This window comes from Glandiceps talaboti, chromosome 8 (assembly GCF_964340395.1).
Source record: "Glandiceps talaboti chromosome 8, keGlaTala1.1, whole genome shotgun sequence".
In the NCBI taxonomy this organism is placed as follows: domain Eukaryota; kingdom Metazoa; phylum Hemichordata; class Enteropneusta; family Spengelidae; genus Glandiceps; species Glandiceps talaboti.
The window spans coordinates 19534564-19556620 of record NC_135556.1 but is presented as its reverse complement, the minus strand read 5'-3'; the positions used below and the strand labels follow the sequence as shown (position 1 = coordinate 19556620).

General features: G+C 37.1%; 2 protein-coding genes and 1 long non-coding RNA gene across 9 annotated transcripts in view; 2 read left to right on the top strand and 1 right to left on the bottom strand.

The window, feature by feature from the left end:
• Window positions 1-6637, top strand: part of LOC144438524 (CREB-binding protein-like) — a 29179-nt gene extending 22542 nt beyond the window's left edge. For all 6 annotated transcript variants that reach the window (XM_078127587.1, XM_078127589.1, XM_078127585.1 and 3 more), the window contains 3 exons: window positions 281-436; window positions 869-1144; window positions 4059-6637. In XM_078127587.1, the coding sequence (XP_077983713.1) occupies window positions 281-436; window positions 869-1144; window positions 4059-5993 (2367 nt within the window). In that variant the 3' untranslated portion in view covers window positions 5994-6637. The remainder of the gene's footprint in view (window positions 1-280; window positions 437-868; window positions 1145-4058) is intronic.
• A 4165-nt stretch (window positions 6638-10802) lies between these two features.
• Window positions 10803-13181, bottom strand: LOC144439497 (uncharacterized). 2 transcript variants are annotated; one of them, XR_013481107.1, is made up of 3 exons: window positions 13109-13169; window positions 11791-11977; window positions 10803-11066 (listed from the first exon to the last, which is right to left on the bottom strand). It is a non-coding gene; the product is annotated as an uncharacterized LOC144439497 (long non-coding RNA). The 2 variants fall into 2 exon arrangements; XR_013481106.1 differs by having other exon boundaries at window positions 10806-11066; window positions 13104-13181.
• Window positions 13182-13510: 329 nt separating this feature from the next.
• Window positions 13511-22026, top strand: LOC144438862 (protocadherin-like wing polarity protein stan). Its single transcript, XM_078128064.1, has 5 exons — window positions 13511-13643; window positions 16784-16850; window positions 18090-18224; window positions 19099-19215; window positions 20346-22026. Exons 2-5 carry the CDS (start codon window positions 16790-16792, stop codon window positions 20390-20392), a joined length of 360 nt encoding a protein of 119 aa, XP_077984190.1. The 5' UTR covers window positions 13511-13643; window positions 16784-16789; the 3' UTR covers window positions 20393-22026.
• The last annotated feature ends 31 nt before the right edge of the window (window positions 22027-22057 follow it).

The window sequence follows — 22057 nt, the reverse complement described above, 5'->3', positions numbered from 1 at the left end:
CTCTGACATACACTATATTCTCACAAATCACATACCCCAAGAAGTAAAGACATTTTTTGTTTGTAACCATTATTGGCAGTGTCTCTGTGTATGTGTGCACACACATACACACATACAATTGTAATGAGATAGTTACCAAGGCAAGCCATCTGAGAGCTGTGATGACAACGGGAGAACCTCTTGTGTACAATTTTCATTTTTGAGTCTCGACACTGACTGATGTATTTGTTGCCATAATAAGTGGATATTATATGTATTACATTGTGTTATTGTTATACAGGGAAAGGTCGGAAGTAAGAAGGCTCAGAAGAAAGCCAAGAAAGCCAACAAAAGCAAGAGCAATAGTAACCGCAAAAACAACAAGAAACCTAATTTCCCACAGCAGGGCAATGATCTGTCACAAAAACTTTATACTACTATGGAGAAGCACAAAGAGGTAAGAGAATTTTTGAGAAAGTTCTGATATTGAGTGTTATTCCTCGTCAGTTTGTTTCAACTTGCTTCTTGAATATCCTGACATTGTTCTGTAGTATTGTAAGTAAATTGTAAATCTGAACCCAGTTTATGTTAGATGATGTGAGGGCATGACATCAGAATTTATGTGTAAGTTTAACTAAAACATTTTTGTATGTAGGCAGCAGCCTTCATGAACTTCTATATATTGGAACATAGTAAATGAAGCCTCTTAGTGGAAATGTTGCCATGATATGTGCATTACAGTTGAGTAGACTGGAACACAGTCAAAACCAGAATGGTGTTTTCAGTTCTCTGTACCTACAGTAGAATTCTATCGCCAAGGTGAGTCTTTAAAAATAATGAATGTTCAATTCTTGGTTGATCTAAATGTTACTGCTTATCTCTTGTACAGGTGTTCTTTGTGATCCGACTTCAGCAGTTACCCCTTCCGTATCCACCTACCACTGACACAGATCCACTGACAAACTGTGATCTTATGGATGGGAGAGATGCTTTCTTGACACTAGCAAGAGAAAAACATTATGAATTCTCTTCACTTCGAAGGGCCAAATGGTCCTCCATGGCCATGCTAGTGGAACTTCACAACCAAGGCCAAGATAGATTTGTATATACTTGTAATGATTGTAAACACCATGTAGAAACCAGATACCATTGTACAGTTTGTGATGTAAGTATTACAGTAACAGTCAATACCTTGTCTTTCAAACTTTTTTATAGCCATGGTCCTTGCATATCAACCAGTCATATGGCCAAAGGACTTGGTAAATTGTTAACCACATGGCGATGTTATTTGCCATGTGGCTAATATTTTGGCTAGATCTACAGTGGTATGAAACCTTAACCACAGACATGCTGGCACCATTATCACTTTGACAACCATGGCTCATACCATTACTACTGACTGGTACATCCATTGGGGAGACGCAAAATTTGAATGCACAAAATAGCATCATTTTGTAATAAAGTTATTTTTTTACATCACATGTAGTGATGCAATTCCAGTCAAACAAATTGGCATTTTGCTGGTAAGCTTGTCAAATGACTAGTACCGGTAATTTACACAGTAATTTATGTAAATAGCTGGTCAATAAGAAAGGACCGTGACTGAATTGAGGTAGGCCAATAGGCATAGTGAAATTGTGTCTGTCTGTGTTGTGGGCATGTGTGTGAATGATGAAGTGAAAAACTTACAGGTTGATTACCATGGTATTGATGACATGATGACCCCATTTGTTCAGATGCAAATTAGATCTAAAATATAATTTGTCAAAAAATCATTAACTTGATAAATTCCTTGCAAATATGTTGGATAGTTGGTCATGATGTTCGGGGGGGGGGGTTGTTGTTCTAGGTCATGTTACTTTAACCCTTTCACCACCACTTGCCTCATGGGATTGTGTGTTGTCCACCAGCCCCCTCACTGACATAATGTGAGAGTGAGTGTGGTGTAATCAAACTGATATAAAAATACTTAGAGTTGCTTATTTTTGAAAAATAAGGTATCATTTGAATGGAAAATAAATTTTCTACATCATAGTTGCAAATACATGCATTCAAATATCACACACACAACCGAAATATGGATTAAAGTAACAAAATATTAATAAAACAAACACTGGTTGTTTATTTATTGACATATCACAAATAAACAAAATATTTATATTACAAACAAAATTCAAAATACCAACATTCATGTTCTTACAAAACTTCTGTATACTGACTAAATGGTCAAAATCGGCGAAAATTTGTCAGAAAATGTTATTTTCAGTCGTATTAAATTTGAACGAAAATAATTAACGGCCTACTAATCCGATTACGACGCAATAGTCGGCCCCCGCACCGGCAATGAAGGGTAAAAAATATCTGAAGTCGTCGCCCCAATACCTTCAGAAAAATCAGTTTGTGTAATTATATATCATTTTTTGACAGAACAACAAAAAATTATCACCAAATTTATCCTCAAAATCAGTAAAAAATGCCCACAAGTTGGTAGTATACGAGTCCGAATCGGGACGCCAACGTGACGCTTTTTGCCGACATGCTTACCCACAAAAGCAAATATGCAGTCGGGACTTTGAAGTTACGTTGCGATAATCTGATCCTTCCATATACTGCATCGAGTTCACTCAGCCATCTCCTTGTATAAAACATCGTATTCATAGTAAAATTGAGTGGAAATTTCTACGAACAGCACCTTTATTTACATTGCAAACGATGTTAGGGGAGACAGATTTTGCTTCGCCGATGTTGAAATTTGAATTTTACATTGAAAAACGCACGTAAAAAATCCGATCGGAAAATCGCCAACATCAAGCGTAAGTTTCCCTCCACTGACCTCTACACAGTGAGCTAATACAAATACAAGTCATTATTGAGCCGTAACAAAAAGAAATAAAACCAAAATAATCCATGATATAGCCAAAAATTACCCCCAGAACGTTAGCATGGGCGTCGGCAAGGTCACAAGATTGCGTAAATTTGAACGACATTCAAAAATTCAACCATAAACTGCCGTCGGCAGCTCACACGGCCTTAGCGGGAATTTGATGCTTACATACAAGTACAATGTGTTCCCATAGCTAAATACTTGTATTCAACGATGTATTTCGAGTCAAATTCTGTCGAAATATCCAAAGATAGTGACATAATTTATATCGTACACCATGTTATGAGAGCCGTTAATTACTTCCGCCATGTTGAAATTCGATTTTGTGAGCGAAAAACGCACATAAAATTACGATCGCTCGTCATTTGGATCGTACTCCTGATATCGCTCACTGTCATGCTTTCAAAATGGCAGTGTAGATAAACAAGGCTAATACGCATGTGTGGAACTAGTTATGGCAGCAATTTTTGCAGCAATAGCTGCCGTTTAACGGCATAACGGCGAGGTAGGTGAATGAACTCTGGCGTTCCCTCAATTGAGGGAATCGGTGGGCGCCCTAGCGCGTTCCCTCAATTGAGGGAATCGGTGGTGAAAGGGTTAAGTAAGCTGAGCTGATCAATGTTATGTGCAATTTAGACACCAGATTGAGTTGATTGATTGATTAGTAAACCATGAATTAAAGTGTAATTAATTACATTTCAACACCATTGCCACTATTGTTTTGAGAAATACAATATCCTATTTGTACATCATACCTGTAAAATAATGGTAATCACATTACCAACTCACTTGTTGAAACTTACCAAAATTTGAGGTAATCATCAATTCTAGGTTTACATCTAGAGGTCATATTGATTGAAAATTGCAGTTAATTTGTGTACTCTCCACATGATTTCTTATAGTGAGAGTTATAAAATTTACTAAATAGTGTGTAAATCATACTATCCAATCTAATTTAATGTTAACATGTGTTTCCCAACTTTTGTATACTAACAAATACCCCACTGGTAATAAGGATTAACACCATAGAAATAAGATATTCATAGTAATAACTCATTGAAGTTTGGACCTGCACAACATCTAGCACAATGACCAATGTGTGACTTTTTCAAAGATATATTGCCATACTGCACGTTTGCTTCTGCTCTCAGGTACTTGTGTGATTCTTACAGTTATTTTTTGTGTCTACCTGTAGGACTATGATCTCTGTGTGCCATGCTATCAGAAAATTGGACATGAACACAAGATGGACAAGTGGGGTCTGGATCTTGATGTTGATCAGCCAGCCAATCAAACACGCAGTCCTCAGGAATCCCGTCGACAGTCTATACAGAGGTGCATCCAGTCTTTGGTACATGCATGCCAATGCAGAGATGCCAATTGCCGATTGCCAAGCTGTCAGAAGATGAAACGTGTTGTGCAACATACAAGAAGCTGCAAGAGGAAAACAAATGGTGGCTGTCCAATATGTAAACAGCTCATTGCATTGTGTTGTTATCATGCCAAGCATTGTCAGGAGGCCAAATGTCCTGTGCCATTCTGTTTGAACATTAAACATAAGCTACGTCAACAGCAACTTCAACATAGGCTTCAGCAGGCACAAATGCTGCGGAGGCGAATGGCTACGATGCAACAACGTCAGATGCCTGTGTCAATTCCACAGACAAATACTCAAGTACAATCTCATCCCTCACCAAGCATTCAGACTCAGCAACCAGCAAAACCGCAGCAGGCTCCTGCTGTAGCAATGTCACAAAATATGAATGTACCCCCACCTGGTGCAGTAATTGCTGCAGAAAATGCACAACTCATGGCAACTATTCAAAGGACAGCCCCAATGCAGCCTCAAAGAACTCCATCGCCTTCTTTTGGCAAAGGCAATCCCATTTCCCAGGCACCGCCCATGAGTCAGATGTCTCAAATTAATCAAATGCCACCACCTATCACAGCACCTCCACCACCCCAGAAGCCACCTGTACAGATGCCACCCAATCAACAGCCTGGTGGTGTGCTACCATCACTAGACAGGTGGAAAATGTATCCACCACAACAGCCTCCGCAACCCATGCAGTCAATACAGCCTATGTCAACTGGCATGCCGGCACAACGTAATCCTGCCATGCCACCACAAGGACTAAGACAAAATGTACCATCGGCTGCTTTGCAGCAGTTGTTAGAAACTTTGAAGGGACCTAGTACTGGTGAACAACAAAAGAAAGTATTAGATATTTTAAAATCAAATCCACAACTTATGGCTGCCTTTATCAAACAAAGGTCACTTCACCAGCAACAGCAGCAACAACAGCAACAGCAACAGCAGCAACAAATTAATCAGTTGGGACAACAGATAGGGCAACAGATGGGACAGCAAATGGCTCCACAGATGCAGCAACAGTTGAATCAACAAATGAGTCAACAGTTAAGTCAGCAGATTGGGCAGCAACAAAGTCAGCAGTTGAATGCACAGCAACAACAAGCACAGTGGCAGCAATCGTTACGGGCACGACAGCTGCAACAGCAATTCCAACAACAAGCCCAGATGCCACCTTTTGGTCAGGGCCAGGTCCAGGTCCAACAGAGACGACAGATGACACCTCAACAGCTCCAGCAACTTCAACAACAGGTTCAGGGGGATGCTGCAACTCAACAGCTGCAACAATTCCAACAACAGCAGCAACTTCTCCATGCCCAGCAAGAACAATTAAAACAACAATTGGTCAATTCACAACAAAACAAAGTTGTGTTGACCCCGCAGCAACAACAAATGTTGGCTGCACAGTCACCTCAAGTTTTGAATCAAGTGAGGTCACCACAAACGGCTGCATTTGTTCAACAAGTTCGGTCGCCGAACCCAGCGGCGTCTCCGAGACCACAGTCTCAACCTGTACCTTCACCAAGGACACATTCTACCCAACCGTCTCCTCATTCTGTGCATTCACCCCATCCGGGTAGCGTAGGTCCGCCTGATCCAATGCAGACTGATCAACCAATGCTGCCACAGAACCCCACCCAACATCCAAATATGCCCCAACTTCAAAGTCCTGCCGACCCAGCATTAAACAGAGAGGACACTGAAATGGCCCCGCTTACTCCACAGGACCAACTAACTAGATATGTTGAAACATTGTAGTCCAAGTAGAGAATTATAGTTGGTCCCAGTGCTTTTCCCCTCCCCTTTTTTCCAAAGAAGAATCTTGAACATTTTTTGACAGAAAGAAGTGCTGTTTTATTAACATTTTATTTTATATTTTCCTTGTGGTATCTGTACAAGTCGTAGTTATTATTGAATGTCAGGTATACCTGATATACCACAAGAAGGATTTTCTAGATGTATGTACATGTACACTCAATGTCATTTTGTCATTTAATATATAATTTGTATAGCTAAGCCTTGAGAAAGAATTTTCTTCTTTTTCACGGTGAAAAATCATAGACCACTGCATACTTAAAAGAATTCTTGTTTGTGTTCTTTTTTCAAGACTGGATTAGTATTTTAGCCAGTAGTGAAAATTGTACTGTACAATTTTTTTTTTCATTTTTAAGTGCTAGCTGTTCATGTTTGTGTCATAAAGAAAGTTTATAATATTGAATGATAGGGGAAGATGAAATCATGCAGGTTCTAATATATAAATAATGTTAATGGAAAAAATGAGAAAAAAAATGGGGGAATTCTCCAATGAAATCACTGTACAAAAAGGGCACATGAAGAGCTTATTTCCTACTTATACATGATAAGCATAACCCTAATAAATGTGTGCACTTTTCCAATTTTAATTGTGAATGCATTGTTGGCGTTTGATTTATTGTCTTTTTAATGTCGTGCTTGTGTTTAGTGCTACATGTTGTCTTCTTGTAGTGGTAGACACATGCTGGACTTTCTTTGTTCACGCTCTCGGTGAAGCATGTGTAGTTTGTTTCACTAATCATGACATTAATCCAGATGCTCACGCAGCAATATACCCAGATAAGTAACAAGACATACAGAGAATTAAGTCACTAATTAACAAGACATGAGTCACTTTGAAACCAGTTTTGCTGTACTCACTACATGAAACAAATTACAAGTGCAAATGTTCTGTCTGAAAAAAAAAACATTTCATGTAGAGGTTGTATACATTGAGTGTGCATCTCTATGACCTTTGCCAACACTTTTCAGTAAACTTGGATGACAATTCTCATTTTCCAGCATCTGATGGAATACAAAATCCACCTACAATTACCAAATTTTATACTTTTATATCAAAACCAATGCACGATGAGGCTGGCACCACTCTTGCATGTAAAATGATTAAAGAAAACCTATCATTTGTTGATATAAACATTGCACAACAGGATAGAAGTCCACTGAATTCCCTGTGTTAATGTGGGTATATTGCTAATTAAGCATCCGTCTTTTGTCGCCCATTACTGTAAGTGTTTGATAAGTTCCTCTAAGGAATGTGTGGATGTATTGTGTCGTGGGTGTTTGATTGGCTCCTGTAAAGGATGTATTGTCTGGGTTTGTTCATTTATCCGGACTCCCACATCTTCGACACACAGTGGCTAATTTCTTTCAAAGCTTATATATAAGTGACATATATCTTCTAAGGACCATATGCATATAGTGTATGCAATTATAAAATTCAACGGAATGGTGGCCATATTTGTAGTAAAGATTAATTTACTCCAATACTTGGAAACTGATACACAGAGACTCCATTCAAGTGTCCACCCCCATATGATTAAGTGCAAGCTTTCTTTCAAAACTGTAACCATAACCTTTGGGGTTAATTATCAAAGTCAAGCCTTGTTTTGCATACCACAGACGCTTTGTGACCAATTTCTATTAATCTTTTGCACAGGTAATACTAGTCTCTATTCAGACCCAGAATATATATGTTGACATAGCTTCTGAAGGACATAATTGTGTGCACATAAATATAAACCTATGCAATGTACTCGTGTACATTAATACACCATAGTATTGAAGATATCGTACTTATTCAACTGCTGAGACTGGTGAGTGAGTAGAACTTGGCTGTATATGTAATCCAGACTTCAGTGTAACATCTAATTACAGTCATCAGGTACACGCACAGTTCTAAGAACTACCAAGTTTTACTCTTATTTTATTAACTAGAAATAGTATTCAAAAGATATTTTACAAATGTCAGGACTGGCAATGGTCAAAGTTAATACTGGCTTGGGACCTTTGGTGGTTAATTGTAAGGGTTCAGTGTTATAGCTTGTGAGGCCACATTCAAGTGTCTACCCCAATATTATCAGGTGCAAGTAAGACCTTGATTAATTCTTGTGACCTTGACCTTCAGTCAAATACCAAAACCAAACAATTTTTTGGATGTTGTAGATACTTTGTGGTATTTACAAATGTGAGACAGTAATTTCTTTCAATTTTTGCAAAGGTAATGCACAGCAGGGGACATCATGAATGTATGATCTAACAAAAAAAATTCTTGGCCGATTACAGTTGAATTTTATTGGGCTTTTGCTTTTGGGGTTTTGTTGATAGATTATTCGACGAGGCAAAGTGGTCCGAAGCATTATGCAAAATAGGTCTGAATTTTTGTAGAAATACCCAAAAACTAAACTCGAAAACTATGTCTGACAACAGTTGGTGGGAGTGTTTCTATTTTTGGTTAGATGAATGTTCGAGACAAGATGACATCATCGATATGTAAATTAGGTAAAAGTGATTTGGGGTCAAAAAAGGTGAACTCAAAAAAACCTGCCAAATGTCTATGTCTGGAAATGGGGGGGGGGGGGAGTCCTGAGGGTTGTCTAGATGAAGAAATACTGAAGACAAGATGTTCTTAACGTGGAAATAAGGACCAACAGTGATTTTTGTCGAAAGATTTAATCTTTAGACATTGGTAGATGGGGGCTGAAATTTGTGTTTAGGGGTGTCATGATAAGAATTGGTCAGTCAGTTTTTGTCAAAAACCAAATGGAGATAATTTTAGAGAAGTCTTGCCGAAGTTTGACTTACAAGAAGCATCTCTTCCTAGTAACCAAAATCACATCATATACCAGAACCTGGGGGGCGGCACATTTTGTGTATTCTAGGACAGCGTATCATTGCGGAAAAAACTAGTCGGCAGCAACAAGCCATTAATTTCATCATATACAGAAAAAAATGCCAAAGAGAACAACGAAAGGTTAGTAATAACAACAGTACGGATTTCCTCTATGCAATAAATTACGTGATCGGAACGTTCGTAAGTTTTATCTTAGGGAACGAGCAGAATTTACGGCAGGGGGCATTAGGAGAAAATTGAGGCACAAAAATGGCGGAGTGGGGGAGGGGCACGAAAATTATGTTGGTCTCAGGGGGGGGGGGCGACACGAAATATTCTGGTCATGGTTGAAGACAATATTCTAGTACGCTGTGATTTTTTATAAATTAATGTACATAGATTGAAATTTTACTCCTCTAAATAGCCCCCTAAGTGTTCTTATTTTCAAAAAAAAGTGCTCACTGAGAGGTGTCCTCCTCACCAGCTATACTAGCTGTTTCTCCCAGAAATCAAGATTGAAGGGAAAATACCTGCTGGCTAGGTGTCTGAATGCAACTTGTCTCCTCCATAGTTTTTCAATAAATCCTCAGTTTCTTTTAAGATTTTTCGTTTGCAAACGTACACTTACCATTGAATTCACTATAGTAACTCTAATATTTGTATGTTTAGTTGGTATTATTTTGAGTTTTGTTTGGGGGTTTGAAGTGCTCAGCAAGTACGTGTAACAGGCAGACAAATATTTGAAATCCGAGGAGTGCCATCGAAATATATGCTTCATTCATCTGCCCATTCAATGAACTATGCAAGTTTTCTTATTTTTCTACTACTAGTTCCACTATTACCACCCCTAAGTAGTATTTGAAAAATATCTTTAGCTTCAATTTCACTTTTTTGACCAAAATAAAGTGGAATATATTTCGGGGGATTTAGCTTGTACATCACCCGAAACGTAAAAACATGCACATATTTGATCATATGTATAGAGGGCGCTGCTGCGATCATGAACGTACACAGGATAGTGTACAAGTTGACTTCAAGGTAAGGGGGTGGTCATTTTTAACTGACGGTGGGGTTCGATGTGTTGTTCATAAGTTTTCTCAAACTGACCTCCCAGTTCTGATGAACAAAGCCAAATAGTGCACCCTAGTAAAGACCATATTTTCCAAATTACCCCCCCCCCCCCCATATTCATATTTTGGACATGTATCACTGTGCTTTGTCTTACTATAATGATATGATGTTACCATGGAACCATTTGAATGTAATTGATTGTTATTTAAGAGCCTAGCTTACTTTTGGTGTAATTTTGTTTTCTTTATACATGCTTATGAGGCATGTGTGATCATTGGAGGGAGGAATAGTTGACAATTGAATGGTGAAGTGTGGAAGAAAAATGGATGGTGGAATATAAAGGAATGATTGGTGATTGGATGGTGGAATGTAAAGGAATGGTTGGTGATTGGATGGTGGAATGTAGAGGAATGGTTGGTGATTGGATGGTGGAATGTAGAGGAATGGTTGGTGATTGGATGGTGGAATGTAGAGGAATGGTTGGTGATTGGATGGTGGAATGTAGAGGAATGGTTGGTGATTGGATGGTGGAATATAGAGGAATGGTTGGTTGGTGAATGGATGGTGGAATAGAGGAATGGTTGGCGATTGGATGGTGGAATGTAGAGGAATGGTTGGATGGTGAAATGTAGAGGAATGGTTGGTGATTGGATGGAAAGGAGGAATGTGGCGAAATGGTTGCATCTTACCACACCCTGGTATGAATCATTTGATAGTGTTTAAATAAGTCAAGATATATGATATGACAACAAAGAATTGAAGGGAAACTGCCATACACATCAATTACTTTTAGAATGTTAAATAACAACATTTTATTTTAATAACAATGGGATAAAAAGACTACAAACAACAGACAATATTGGTACATTCTTGAAAACAAAATTGTCATATGGAAAGAGTAATAAACGCAAATCCAAATCTTAATTCTTATTGTAGTTCATCCTGATTTGAGATATCACAGATACAAATGATGTCCATAAATGTCACATATCCACACATATGAAGCTCTCAATGAAATACATCAGGTATAATCTTCATTAATACATATTTTCTCTTCACTACAGAGGTTCATACCAATCCATGTTATTACTCTGATAGCTTTGCAATTACAATTGGTGCTGTGAAGAAAAGATGAAGAACAAGATTAATAATGTTTACAGACAAGCTTTTCGTTCAAGTGCATAGTTACAGTAATACATATTGAATAATCAAGGCATTTATGACTACAATACATCTATATCTCAGTCAACTGCCTTGAAGTATATGTTAGATCACCCTAGGGCCTCAAATGGTTCACCTGATAGGGCCCTCAAATGGTTCACCTGATAGGGCCCTCAAATGGTTCACCTGATAGGGCCCTCAAATGGTTCACCTGATAGGGCCCTCAAATGGTTCACCTGATAGGGCTCTCAAATGGTTCACCTGATAGGGCCCTCAAATGGTTCACCTGATACGGCCCTTAAAAGGTTCACCTGACTTGGCCTGTGCATGGTATAATGCCTAAGGTTATTCAAGATGACAGTCATGTTGATAATTTGAGCTGTTGAACACTGACTGCTTCAGCACCAACTTGAGTGCAAAGGGACAGCATCACAATATTTGTACATTTTTCTCTCTTATACACACTCCTCTCATAGAGTAATCCATAATATACTAAGCTAAACTAAACTTGACTTCTCATTCAGGCAATCTGCATGTAATGTCTTACTTTAATACAAGCCTTACATGACAATTGCAATTTTTGGTAAATTTTGGTTGGAATTTCACAATCTACAACCACTGACGAATATTACAACAGAACAGCTAATCTTGGCACATTGTAATAATACATACAATACTTACTTAGCCTTAACACTGTAACAATTCCAGCAAATATTGCGACTGATGTCCAGACAGTTGATCGTTGTTTACTTTTTGCTTCTTCCATATCTACTTTCTCTCCTTCCTTACCACCACCGCTACCACCACCAGGTACAAGTCGTATCATTATCAAACCTCAAGTTAGTATTCCTTGAATTTTCTGATTTGCCTGCAAGAAAGCACAACATATTCATTGGTTCAACTCTGACAACAGAACATCTCAGCACAGTGCAATGTTCAACTGGGACATAACAGAACATCTTAGCATGTACAGTGCATTGTTCAACTCAGCATCAGACATAACTGAATATCTTAGCACATTGCAATGTTCAACAACTGAACATCTTAGCACATTGCATTGTTCAACTGAGACAGAACAGAACATCTCAGATAATCCAGTCCATTTTACATGAAACAGAACATATTACGCACATTGCATTCAGTTCAACCCCCATCCATTATATTTATAACAGAATATAGCACACTGCATTGTTCAACTCAGACATAACAGAATATCTTAGCACAATACATTGTTCAACCCCATCCTATGCCCACCCATTACATGTAATGATTATAACAGAACATCTTAACACATTGCAAAAGCTGGGGTGTCAGACTTTTATTCTGCTTACCCACCTTGACATTGTCTTTACAACTATGCAGCTTGTTCTGAACCTATCTCTTAATTTTTTTAGATAGCATTTTATTGCTGCCTTTTATTTGTAATTATATTGACTATCTTATACCGGTAAAGTTTTTTTTTTCTAGTTTAATGTAAATTGCAATTGTTTACTAGTAAAACTAGCCTAGTGCAATGTTACATGAATATGTCACTATGTGTATGTTATTTATGTTGGTAGATTATATCATAGACCCTATACGATTATATCCGCACTCAGACAACTAAAAATATTCGTTTAATAGTGGTCTGAGATCCGCACTATACAAGGAGGCGCCGCTATCACTTGTGTAATCTACCACATTGAACAACAGCAGATTCAATTTGTGTCTATCTATTCTCTGTTTAGATCACTTACAGATCCGATGGAGAACGGGTTCATACCAACCAAATAAATCTGACTCCAGTGTCAAGTCAGAGCATAGACCCGTACACGTAGGGCCTATAGTTAGAGTTGCCCAGGAGCTGGGACTACACTACATGACTAGTGAGGCCAGGTTTACACTGCTTATACGGCAAAAACTAGACGATCACAATGATCTAGATGTGAGATACAATCCAAAGTATCCTTGCGTCTACACACTTTCCTTTATATTGATGACAATAATTGCCTTACCTTACCGGAGAACCAGCCAGGTGATAACCGCAGAGTTTACAACTAGTCGTACGTCCTCACGAAACATGTGGCGAATTATGGTAGGTATTTACTTACACTGGTGCCAATTGGCTGAATTGTTCTTAATCCCCATTTTTAACCAATTATATTGGCTGTAATGGAAGTACGATAGGCCACCTAGGTCATAGTAAACTTTTAATCTTGGGTAAGCCAATTTGTTTTCCTGTCTGGACGACGTCCTATATTCAAGACAATAAAAGATAAAAGGAGCGTCTTTGTCATCACCTTCTGCCTGTATTTAATTCGGCTGATACATTTTACATTGATTGAAACGTTAGACATTGTGGGCGATTTGATACCGACGACCTTGGAGGGTCTCGCGATTCCTCCGCATAGCGCGATAGCTAGCTAGCTCCACGGTAAACGATTTTTAAAGATACCTAGGGAGTACTTGATCAAACAATTACCATTACGACTTCGAAGTGGCAGACGATCTCACTGGAAAGTTTTAGGTGTGGGTGCTAGTGTACGACAAATCTCGTAAGTATGGCGTAGAAAAGTCACTAACTTATTATTCTAGACTTTTAAAAGAGTAATAGTTTATTCGTCATCGAGTATTAAAAGTGGTAAACTTGCTTAAAGTTGATAGTTGTGTGCATTGGGTCGTTTCTTTAACAGTAGCACCCATACCATAGTCCCCGGGAGTTCAGTATATCATATGTAAATTTTTTAAGTGTCTGGAATTTCGGGTCAGCAACTTTGGGGCCATGGCAGGGCCAGTTTGACAACAGAAGGAATACAGCTGTTGAACTTGAACAAAAATAGCGTATATGTAAGAATTTTATGATAGATTTGCAAATGAAATAGAGGAAACAAAAACACAATAGATGGAATAGCCTCACTTCAAAAGAGATAAAAAGTTTTGCATGATAGAAATTTGTCAACAGTGTGCAAAATGTAAACATCACATATATGCAAACAATTCATTGGCAATAAGTCACATGATATGATGACTATACACACTTTTTAGTTTTTCTCTAAATTTGAGTTAGGTTTTTAGTTTCTCAACAGTAGTCAATTGACTAACTCTTAACACTACAGAAATAACTTGAGTAATCCATCCCATTGATTGGTTTCTTTACTATTAGCATGTCACTTATTGTTTCAATGCTCAGGTCATTCTATTGGTTTTGGTATTGTTTATTCATTGCCTTCAGCTTAAAGTTAATGACACTAGGATGATGGTCCATGCTTTGTGAATAAAGCTGAAATGGGTGCAAGTTGAATATCACATCGGGTGTGGTAGGAAACACACTTTGACAAAGACATAGATTCAAGCATAGACCAATGTTTTTGCTAAGGCTGGAGAACCCAGAAACAGAAAGTGGGAATATGGTAAAACTGACATACAGTCTCATACATGATACCATAATGTTGGTGGGAAACCCTGGTAAAATGAAGGGGACACTCAAGTATATCTTACATGTTTGTTGCCCTTAACAAAAACGCTGATAGAGACCCTATATGACTTGTATGGGGTCTGTGTTCCAAGACAGTTTTGTGTTATCTACCAAAGAGAATTTCCTTAAAATGAACACCTACATGTATATTGGTATTATGGTGATTTTCAGCATAGTTACTATCATGTAAGAAAAACAAGCAACCTGGGCAACAGTTAGCTAAACTCAAGTACAATGTACTGTAGATTGTGTCCATACGATGTGTTCACGATGCTTTCAGTAGTTGCTAGACACTAGGTTTCATGACTTCTTAAAAGTTTTATGTGTATTTTGTGTATGGCTACGGCTTTAACCCTGACTGACACTGTATTTTTAGGGTGTGTGATGACATAGACTTACTAGAAACTAAGTCCTTAATTCTCAGTACCTGCAATAACTTTTTACCTCATCCTAGAGGGTCAAAACAGAACAAGAAGGTCGACTTATTTGTACGCGCCTACAGTAATGCATGTGCAGTGTGTGGAGCCGAAGTTTTAGTGACGACCAAGAAATCAAATGTTCGATATGTTTATGATGCTCCTAGGCAGTAATATTCTATTTCAGGTATTTGAGTACAAAAATAAAAATAGGCACAGTTCAGATCTGGATTTTATATGAAACGATAGCTTGCAATCACAAGTATAGTAGTAATAAGGAGTGATAGATTCATTGAAACAGTTTTTGGATGCACCCAGGATTGTAAAGAAACGAAACTTAATGATGCCATGAAAACAATAAAATAGCATGATTTTATACTTGAAGGTATGATAGTTGATGATTAGTACATTTTTGTAAAAGAAGTTCTTTAGAAACAAATCTTACATTTTCACAAACGTTTCATCAGCAATGGCAGGGATGTGTAGTACTCACTTGAAAATTTGAGATTACCTTCCATGGAATTGATTTGACTCCATGAGTAGAAATTTTCATTTGTAACTATATGTACTCATAGTGGCAGTCCATGAACATTCATTCTCTCGATAAAAGATGAGGCTTTTGTGAATAATTAGATAAAATGTTACAGTCAGACAAAAGTATCATAACCTTATAGATATGATAATTCTGATGTGTGAATCCTAATTTACAACATTCAGGAAGTGATTTATGAATTACTGTTTTGCCATTTTGTTTCCACGTAATGGTGTAAATGTTAGGCCTTGAAATAGGTCAAGGAACTGTCAGATGTTGAAAATGAAATACCATCTTAGAGAAAGGGGTCAAGGCCTTGTACATACTCACAAAGGAATATGTCTATTAATGTCATCAATGAATATTACTCGTACACCAAACCTACCGGGTACATTTCTTTATCTCAGTATTTGGTAAAATTGTCAAAATAAACATTTTTTTTTTTTAAAACTTGTGTTTTTTGATGAGGTGTAATTTTCTGCGCAGTTTTCTGGGTCATGTACCATATGTAAACAGACTATTAAAAGTAATTGTGACAGCCGATAGAGATGAAATGCTGAAATGACACACAGGCTGTAAGTATAACAAAATTGAGGACCCTTGGGTACAAGTGATGGTGGGAATTAAGCCAAAGAGGATATAGTGTTTTACCATAAAAAAGTAACTATGGTCAAGACAGTTGGACATCATACACCAATGTCCAGGATGGAGAGAGAAGACATCCAATGTTTTAGAATTTGTAGTAGACATTGCCCAAACCCTGAGTTCTTGAACACACACCACCTAACTAACTAAATGATTCTGAAAATTATGTAGATAGAAATGGATATGAACTGACTTTATTGACCAACATAACTTGCTGTTTGGAGAGATAGCTTCATGATAAAAATGATTGACCTAGAGCTCTGCCTTTTGTGTTTATTTTGTTTACTGTTGAAGCAGTAGCATTTTTTTAGGAATGTCATTCTGTGACTAATGAATTAAGAAAGGATGTAACACACAAAGTATGTAAAGTGTTCAAATGTATTCTGTCACGAGAATGATTCAACAAATCAAAAAGTTTGCACTCATACTTGCAGTGTTTTCTACTGCACTTTCACTCGCTATGCTCATCAAAGTATGGCCACAGAGAACACAGCAGGCACTCATGCAAATGCCTTGTATACACAGGTCATGGGGTTTTGTCATATAATGGTTTGCAAAAATTATTCTACAAAAACAGTGAAAAGTGTCAATGTAATTATATCAGCTTTGTGATTTTTTTTCTTCAAGGTCAAAATGAAGGCAACAATTGTACTTAATCTCCTTGTCATCGCAGTTCTACTGTGTTTGTCTGTTGGTAAGTTTATTATGTGTGTTTGTTGGTAAGCTTGTGTGTGTGTGTGTGTGTGTGTGTGTGTGTGTGTGTGTGTGTGTGTGTGTGTGTGTGTGTGTGTGTGTTGGTAATGGACTTTGTGTTGGTAAGTGTACTGTGTCTGTTGGTTAAGTGTAATGTGTGTGTGTTGGTAAGTGTACTTTGTGTTGGTAAGTACTGTGTGTGTTGGTAAGTGTACTTTGTGTTGGTAAGTTTACTGTGTTTGTTGGTAAGTCAACTTTTTGTGTTGAAAAGTTTACTATGTCTGTTGGTAAGTCTACTTTTGTTTGTTGGTTGGTAAGTCTACTGGATGGACCTTTTTAGATAGCAACCTCAAATGTAAAGAGTTGAAAATTAAAGATGAGAATTACTTGGAAGGTTATGTTAGGGGTTGTACTATTAATCTGTGAAGGCAGAGGGAGGATCTGTCTTGTCAAAGTGTAAAGTGATATACTCCTGAGGGCGCTTTGTGTTTACATGTCATACATGCATACACGCACACACATATATATGCATTAATTATACTAAAACATACATACATACATACATACATACATACATACATACATACATACATACATACATACATACATACATACATACATACATACATACATACATACATACATACATACATACATACATACATACATACATACATACATACATACATACATACATACATACATACATACATACACACACACACACACACACACACACACATACATACATACATACATACATACACACATACATACATACATACATACATACACACATACATACATACATACATACATACATACATACATACATACATACACACACATACATACACACATACATACATACATACACACACATACATACATACACACATACATACATACACACATACATACATACATACATACATACATACATACAAACACACACACATACATACATACACACACACATTAAAAGAAATACACATGCTACACACTAACACAAAGAACACACATGCATATACTCACACAAATTAGCACATGTTCACACATGCCCTGATTCATGCACAAACACACACACACACACACACACACACACACACACACACACACACACACATACATGCACACACATACATGCACACACATGCTAACACATCAAGTCAAACATGCACACACTTCATTTACTATGACAGAACCACTCATTACTGGTTTGTGTTTTATGTACCGGTAGTTTATGGCCAAGACTGTGACAAAGAGTGGACCGGATGTAAGGTAGAAGACAAGCTATGTGTGTGTGGTACCTCTATAGCCTGTGATGATCCATACATGTATAAAAGTATAGAAGATTGTCACCTAGATCTACATGGTAAGCATGTCTAACATCACCCTATCCCACCAAGCCACCCACCCTAATACTATAGTTTGAGAATGGACTTTGTGTAAGGTAGACGACAAACTGTGTGTCTGTGATACATAGTTCTAAATGCTAGTAAATTGCCCCCCCCCCCCCAAAAAAAAAAAATTTTTTATGGAATTTTGAAAACGCCAGCATTCTCTGACCAGTGCATTATTTGTTGAATGACTAAGACCAGCCTTGTCAATTTCTTTTAAGACTTTCAAAGGTTTCATTATAAAACTAAAAGCCATATATTAACAATGTCTACTCATAACATAAAAGTTCATAACATCATACATAGCATTGTCTACTAAACAGAAAATGGTGTTAATTTAGCAGACAGTGTTTTTTTGCAATGTAGGATGTTGTGAACTTACCACCAAATGTAGGACCATATTCCAGACATCAAGAGCACTGTGGGGACATAGAACACTTTGAATGTACAACATTTGTTGTAATATGTATTACATTGTAATGTACCTATGCAGAAAATGTATTTAAAGGCGGAGCTGGCCACCCGTGTGGCTGTCGTAAGCACCTTGGCCAGCTGCTCATTGTTATTATGGATTTTCATAGAGGAATCGCTACCTTCTTCACTGTATGAATGCATTCAAAGTTGACAATAACCCCCACGAAGTTAGGGGGCCTTTATACTCCTGTCTCGCCTTTAGCTTTTCCCCCATTTTTATGTACACTTCTTATATATGAGCTGGTTGACAAGTAGTATGGCTAGTTGCCTAGTAACACAATGAATCATACTCTTTATCTATTACGTTGTATATACATAGCAAGTAAAAATAATATCTCTTCAAGTTTACTAAGATTACAAATATTTGATTGACAGGAGATGTATGCAAGTCAAATCCCTGTATGAATGGAGGTATGTGTCTTCAGAAGAAACACAAAGATTTCACCTGTCAATGTAGTGGAACTGGTTACTATGGCAAGCACTGTGATAAAGGTAAATTATATCATGCACAAGCCAAGATATTGGTTTTGAACAGAAAATATTGATTGTATACCCTGGTCATTCTATGTCATGACAACCCGTGTCTATGTCACAGGTTCTGCAGTGCTTGAAATACATGTCAAAGTGACCCAAATCTCTTTTTGTTTTCCCATTTTTTCATGAATTGTGCGTGAAGAGGTATAATAAAAAATTCCGCGATGTTTGTCTTCATTCAGCTGGAAAATACTCAAGACCTAAGGGTTTGTCAGTACTCCTCTAGCGACACGTAGTGACAAGGCCCCTCAGGTCATTCATATTTTCCTTGGCTGAATGAAGGAAAAAATTGGAGCGTAGTATCTAATTACTTGTCCATCTTGATTGTCATGACATAGAGTAAATATGGATAACACCACATTGGGAAAGTAATCATACCTGATTATTTCCATAGTATGAAACGGGCGATAACATCATTGTCTGACAGGATAACCATTGTGTGGATAAATTAGTAAATTGTAAGAAATTAAAAGCATGTCAGCAACCTATGCATTAGTGACTGCAGTGGTAAGAGAGGTTAAAGGTTAAACCTATGTTTTGAAGAAAGTAGAATTTCTCAGTAGTAAGCCATTCTAGCCTTAAATGAAAGTGTAACCCCCAGGGTCAAGGTTGCTGCCAAATGACTTGACTCAGTGACTGGAAGCACATGATCACACCATAGATGTGTGATGTGGGTAAAATATATGATTTTTAGTATAAACTGAAACTCTGAAGCTGTTACACAGATCAGGCTGCTATTTGATGGTAGGGGGGGAGGGTGTTCCTAGGGATGTGTAGAAGAAGAACGTTGTTGACATGATGACTTCATCGTTGATATGCAAATTAAGTCTAAAAATGTGAATTTTTGTTTAAAAAGCTTGAACTTCAAAAGTGCTATGTATGTCACAGTACCAGTAGAGTTAATGGTGACATGATAACCTTAGTGTTAATACGGTGTATAGACATTTGGTATCACAATCAGTCAATTCTTAGGGTAAAAATTAATTGCTATTTATTCAGCTACAATGCTGTGTTAATTGTGATCCTTGTAGCTAAAATTTATTAACTAAAAAATGCCATTGAATCGCCTTTTTGAACTTATTTTTCAGAATGCAAGTCTAAGAATGGAGAGGATGACATTGCATGTGTGTTTTAGTCCAGCTCTGAGATGAAAAGAACTAACAAGGGTATTTGCATAGACTAGTATGTCCAGTCTTTGCAAATGTACAGTACTGATGTTGTCATGACAACCATCAGATAGTTGTTAAACTGCATCCCTTGGCAACAAGTAACTGATATCATCATTCCTGCGATAAAAGTGATAATGACATCACAATAATTATTTTACTTACATAAATGGTGCTTAGTATATTTTGAAATTTATTAAACTTGCTTTTAAAATTAAATGGGAAAGGATACTTTGTGAATTCTCTCTAATTTAATAAAAGCTTTAATGTCAAATGTTATAAATTGTGTTCTTTCATTCACCCTCACTCATCAGTTCAGAGTCAGCTAGTAAGGCAGAAACAATGCAAGGCAATTTCTGTTTTGAGCATATTGTCAATTGCTTCTGTTACTAATTTAAATACTAAGGTATGTATGTTATCATTGTTATTGTAAGTCTCACTGCTGCCATAGTTTGGATCAGTGCTAACTCTGTAGTGAAAGTGAATAACACTGATGCATTTTATTTCATTTATCATCCCAAGTTTTTTAACAAACAATGTGAATTTACAAGGTATCCGTCCCTTTTAAAGGTGCTATAAACTTTATCAGTTATTTCTTTATTCCGAGTTGAGCTTAGTTTCTTTTTGATTACAAGGATGGGATATCAGCTGTTGACTAAATAAAAGTTTAAACCCCATATCTGGGCGTAATATAATACTTTATTAATACAATAATTAATATAATACTTTATTAATACTTTATTTTATCATATGAGAACAAATCAAAACTGAATCACTAAATGAATGGATATTGACAAGTGCACCACTTGCCATATTTGGGCAAAGTGTGCCAGGGCATGATATAGAAAATTATTGCACGGGTTCGATGCGCCAGTGAATTACATTTGAAGCGATACTACATTTTGTATGTGTACGATAATGACTGATATCCCATCTATGTACCTATTACGTGATTACACTTTGCAGCAAAGTGGCAAATAACTTTAAAATAAGAAAGATACTTTACTTATATTGATTCTTTGGAAAATAGACTAGACATTATTCCATTGCATTGTTTTATACACTTGATTTATGATCGTATGTCCTGTTTTCTTTTTTGGAGTCAAATATATATTGTGTTATCGTAAGCTCAACATTTTGGAGATATATAAGTATAATAATAAGATAATACCACAGAAATGCAGGCAATAAAATATATCTCCATCTTAATTTGGAAGATTGTTATTGGTGCCATGGTAACCGTAATGGACAGTAACTGTACGAAAATAGTCATTTTGTTAATTTCCAATCATGTTTGAAATTGTTATAGAAACCGATGTTACTGTGTCCTGGGCTATTTACGACTCATTTGTAGCCCTGTATCAGTATCACTGTGTAATGATGCATTTGAAGTTATGTGGTCACATATATTGACACTTGAATAGGGCGCCCTCTATCAGGATCATGGTATGTCTGCTGTTGATTGTATTTTCAATTTGTATTATCAGACCCCCCATCGTACTTATTCATATATATTTATTGTATAATGTAACCTTTTATAATAACTTCATACCTTTTATATGCCTTTGTATTTCATATTTTGCTACTGACCAAGTAATAAAATAGTAACTCATGAAATGTCTGTCTTGAATGAT

Bases quoted from the DNA above. Each gene is read 5' to 3' on its own strand.
- LOC144438862 (XM_078128064.1), top strand. From the start codon at position 16,790: ATGAAGGCAACAATTGTACTTAATCTCCTTGTCATCGCAGTTCTACTG. The intron at 18,225-19,098 runs GTAAGCATGTCT...TTTGATTGACAG, and splicing joins TTGTCACCTAGATCTACATG to GAGATGTATGCAAGTCAAAT. The intron at 19,216-20,345 runs GTAAATTATATC...CTTATTTTTCAG, and splicing joins TGGCAAGCACTGTGATAAAG to AATGCAAGTCTAAGAATGGA.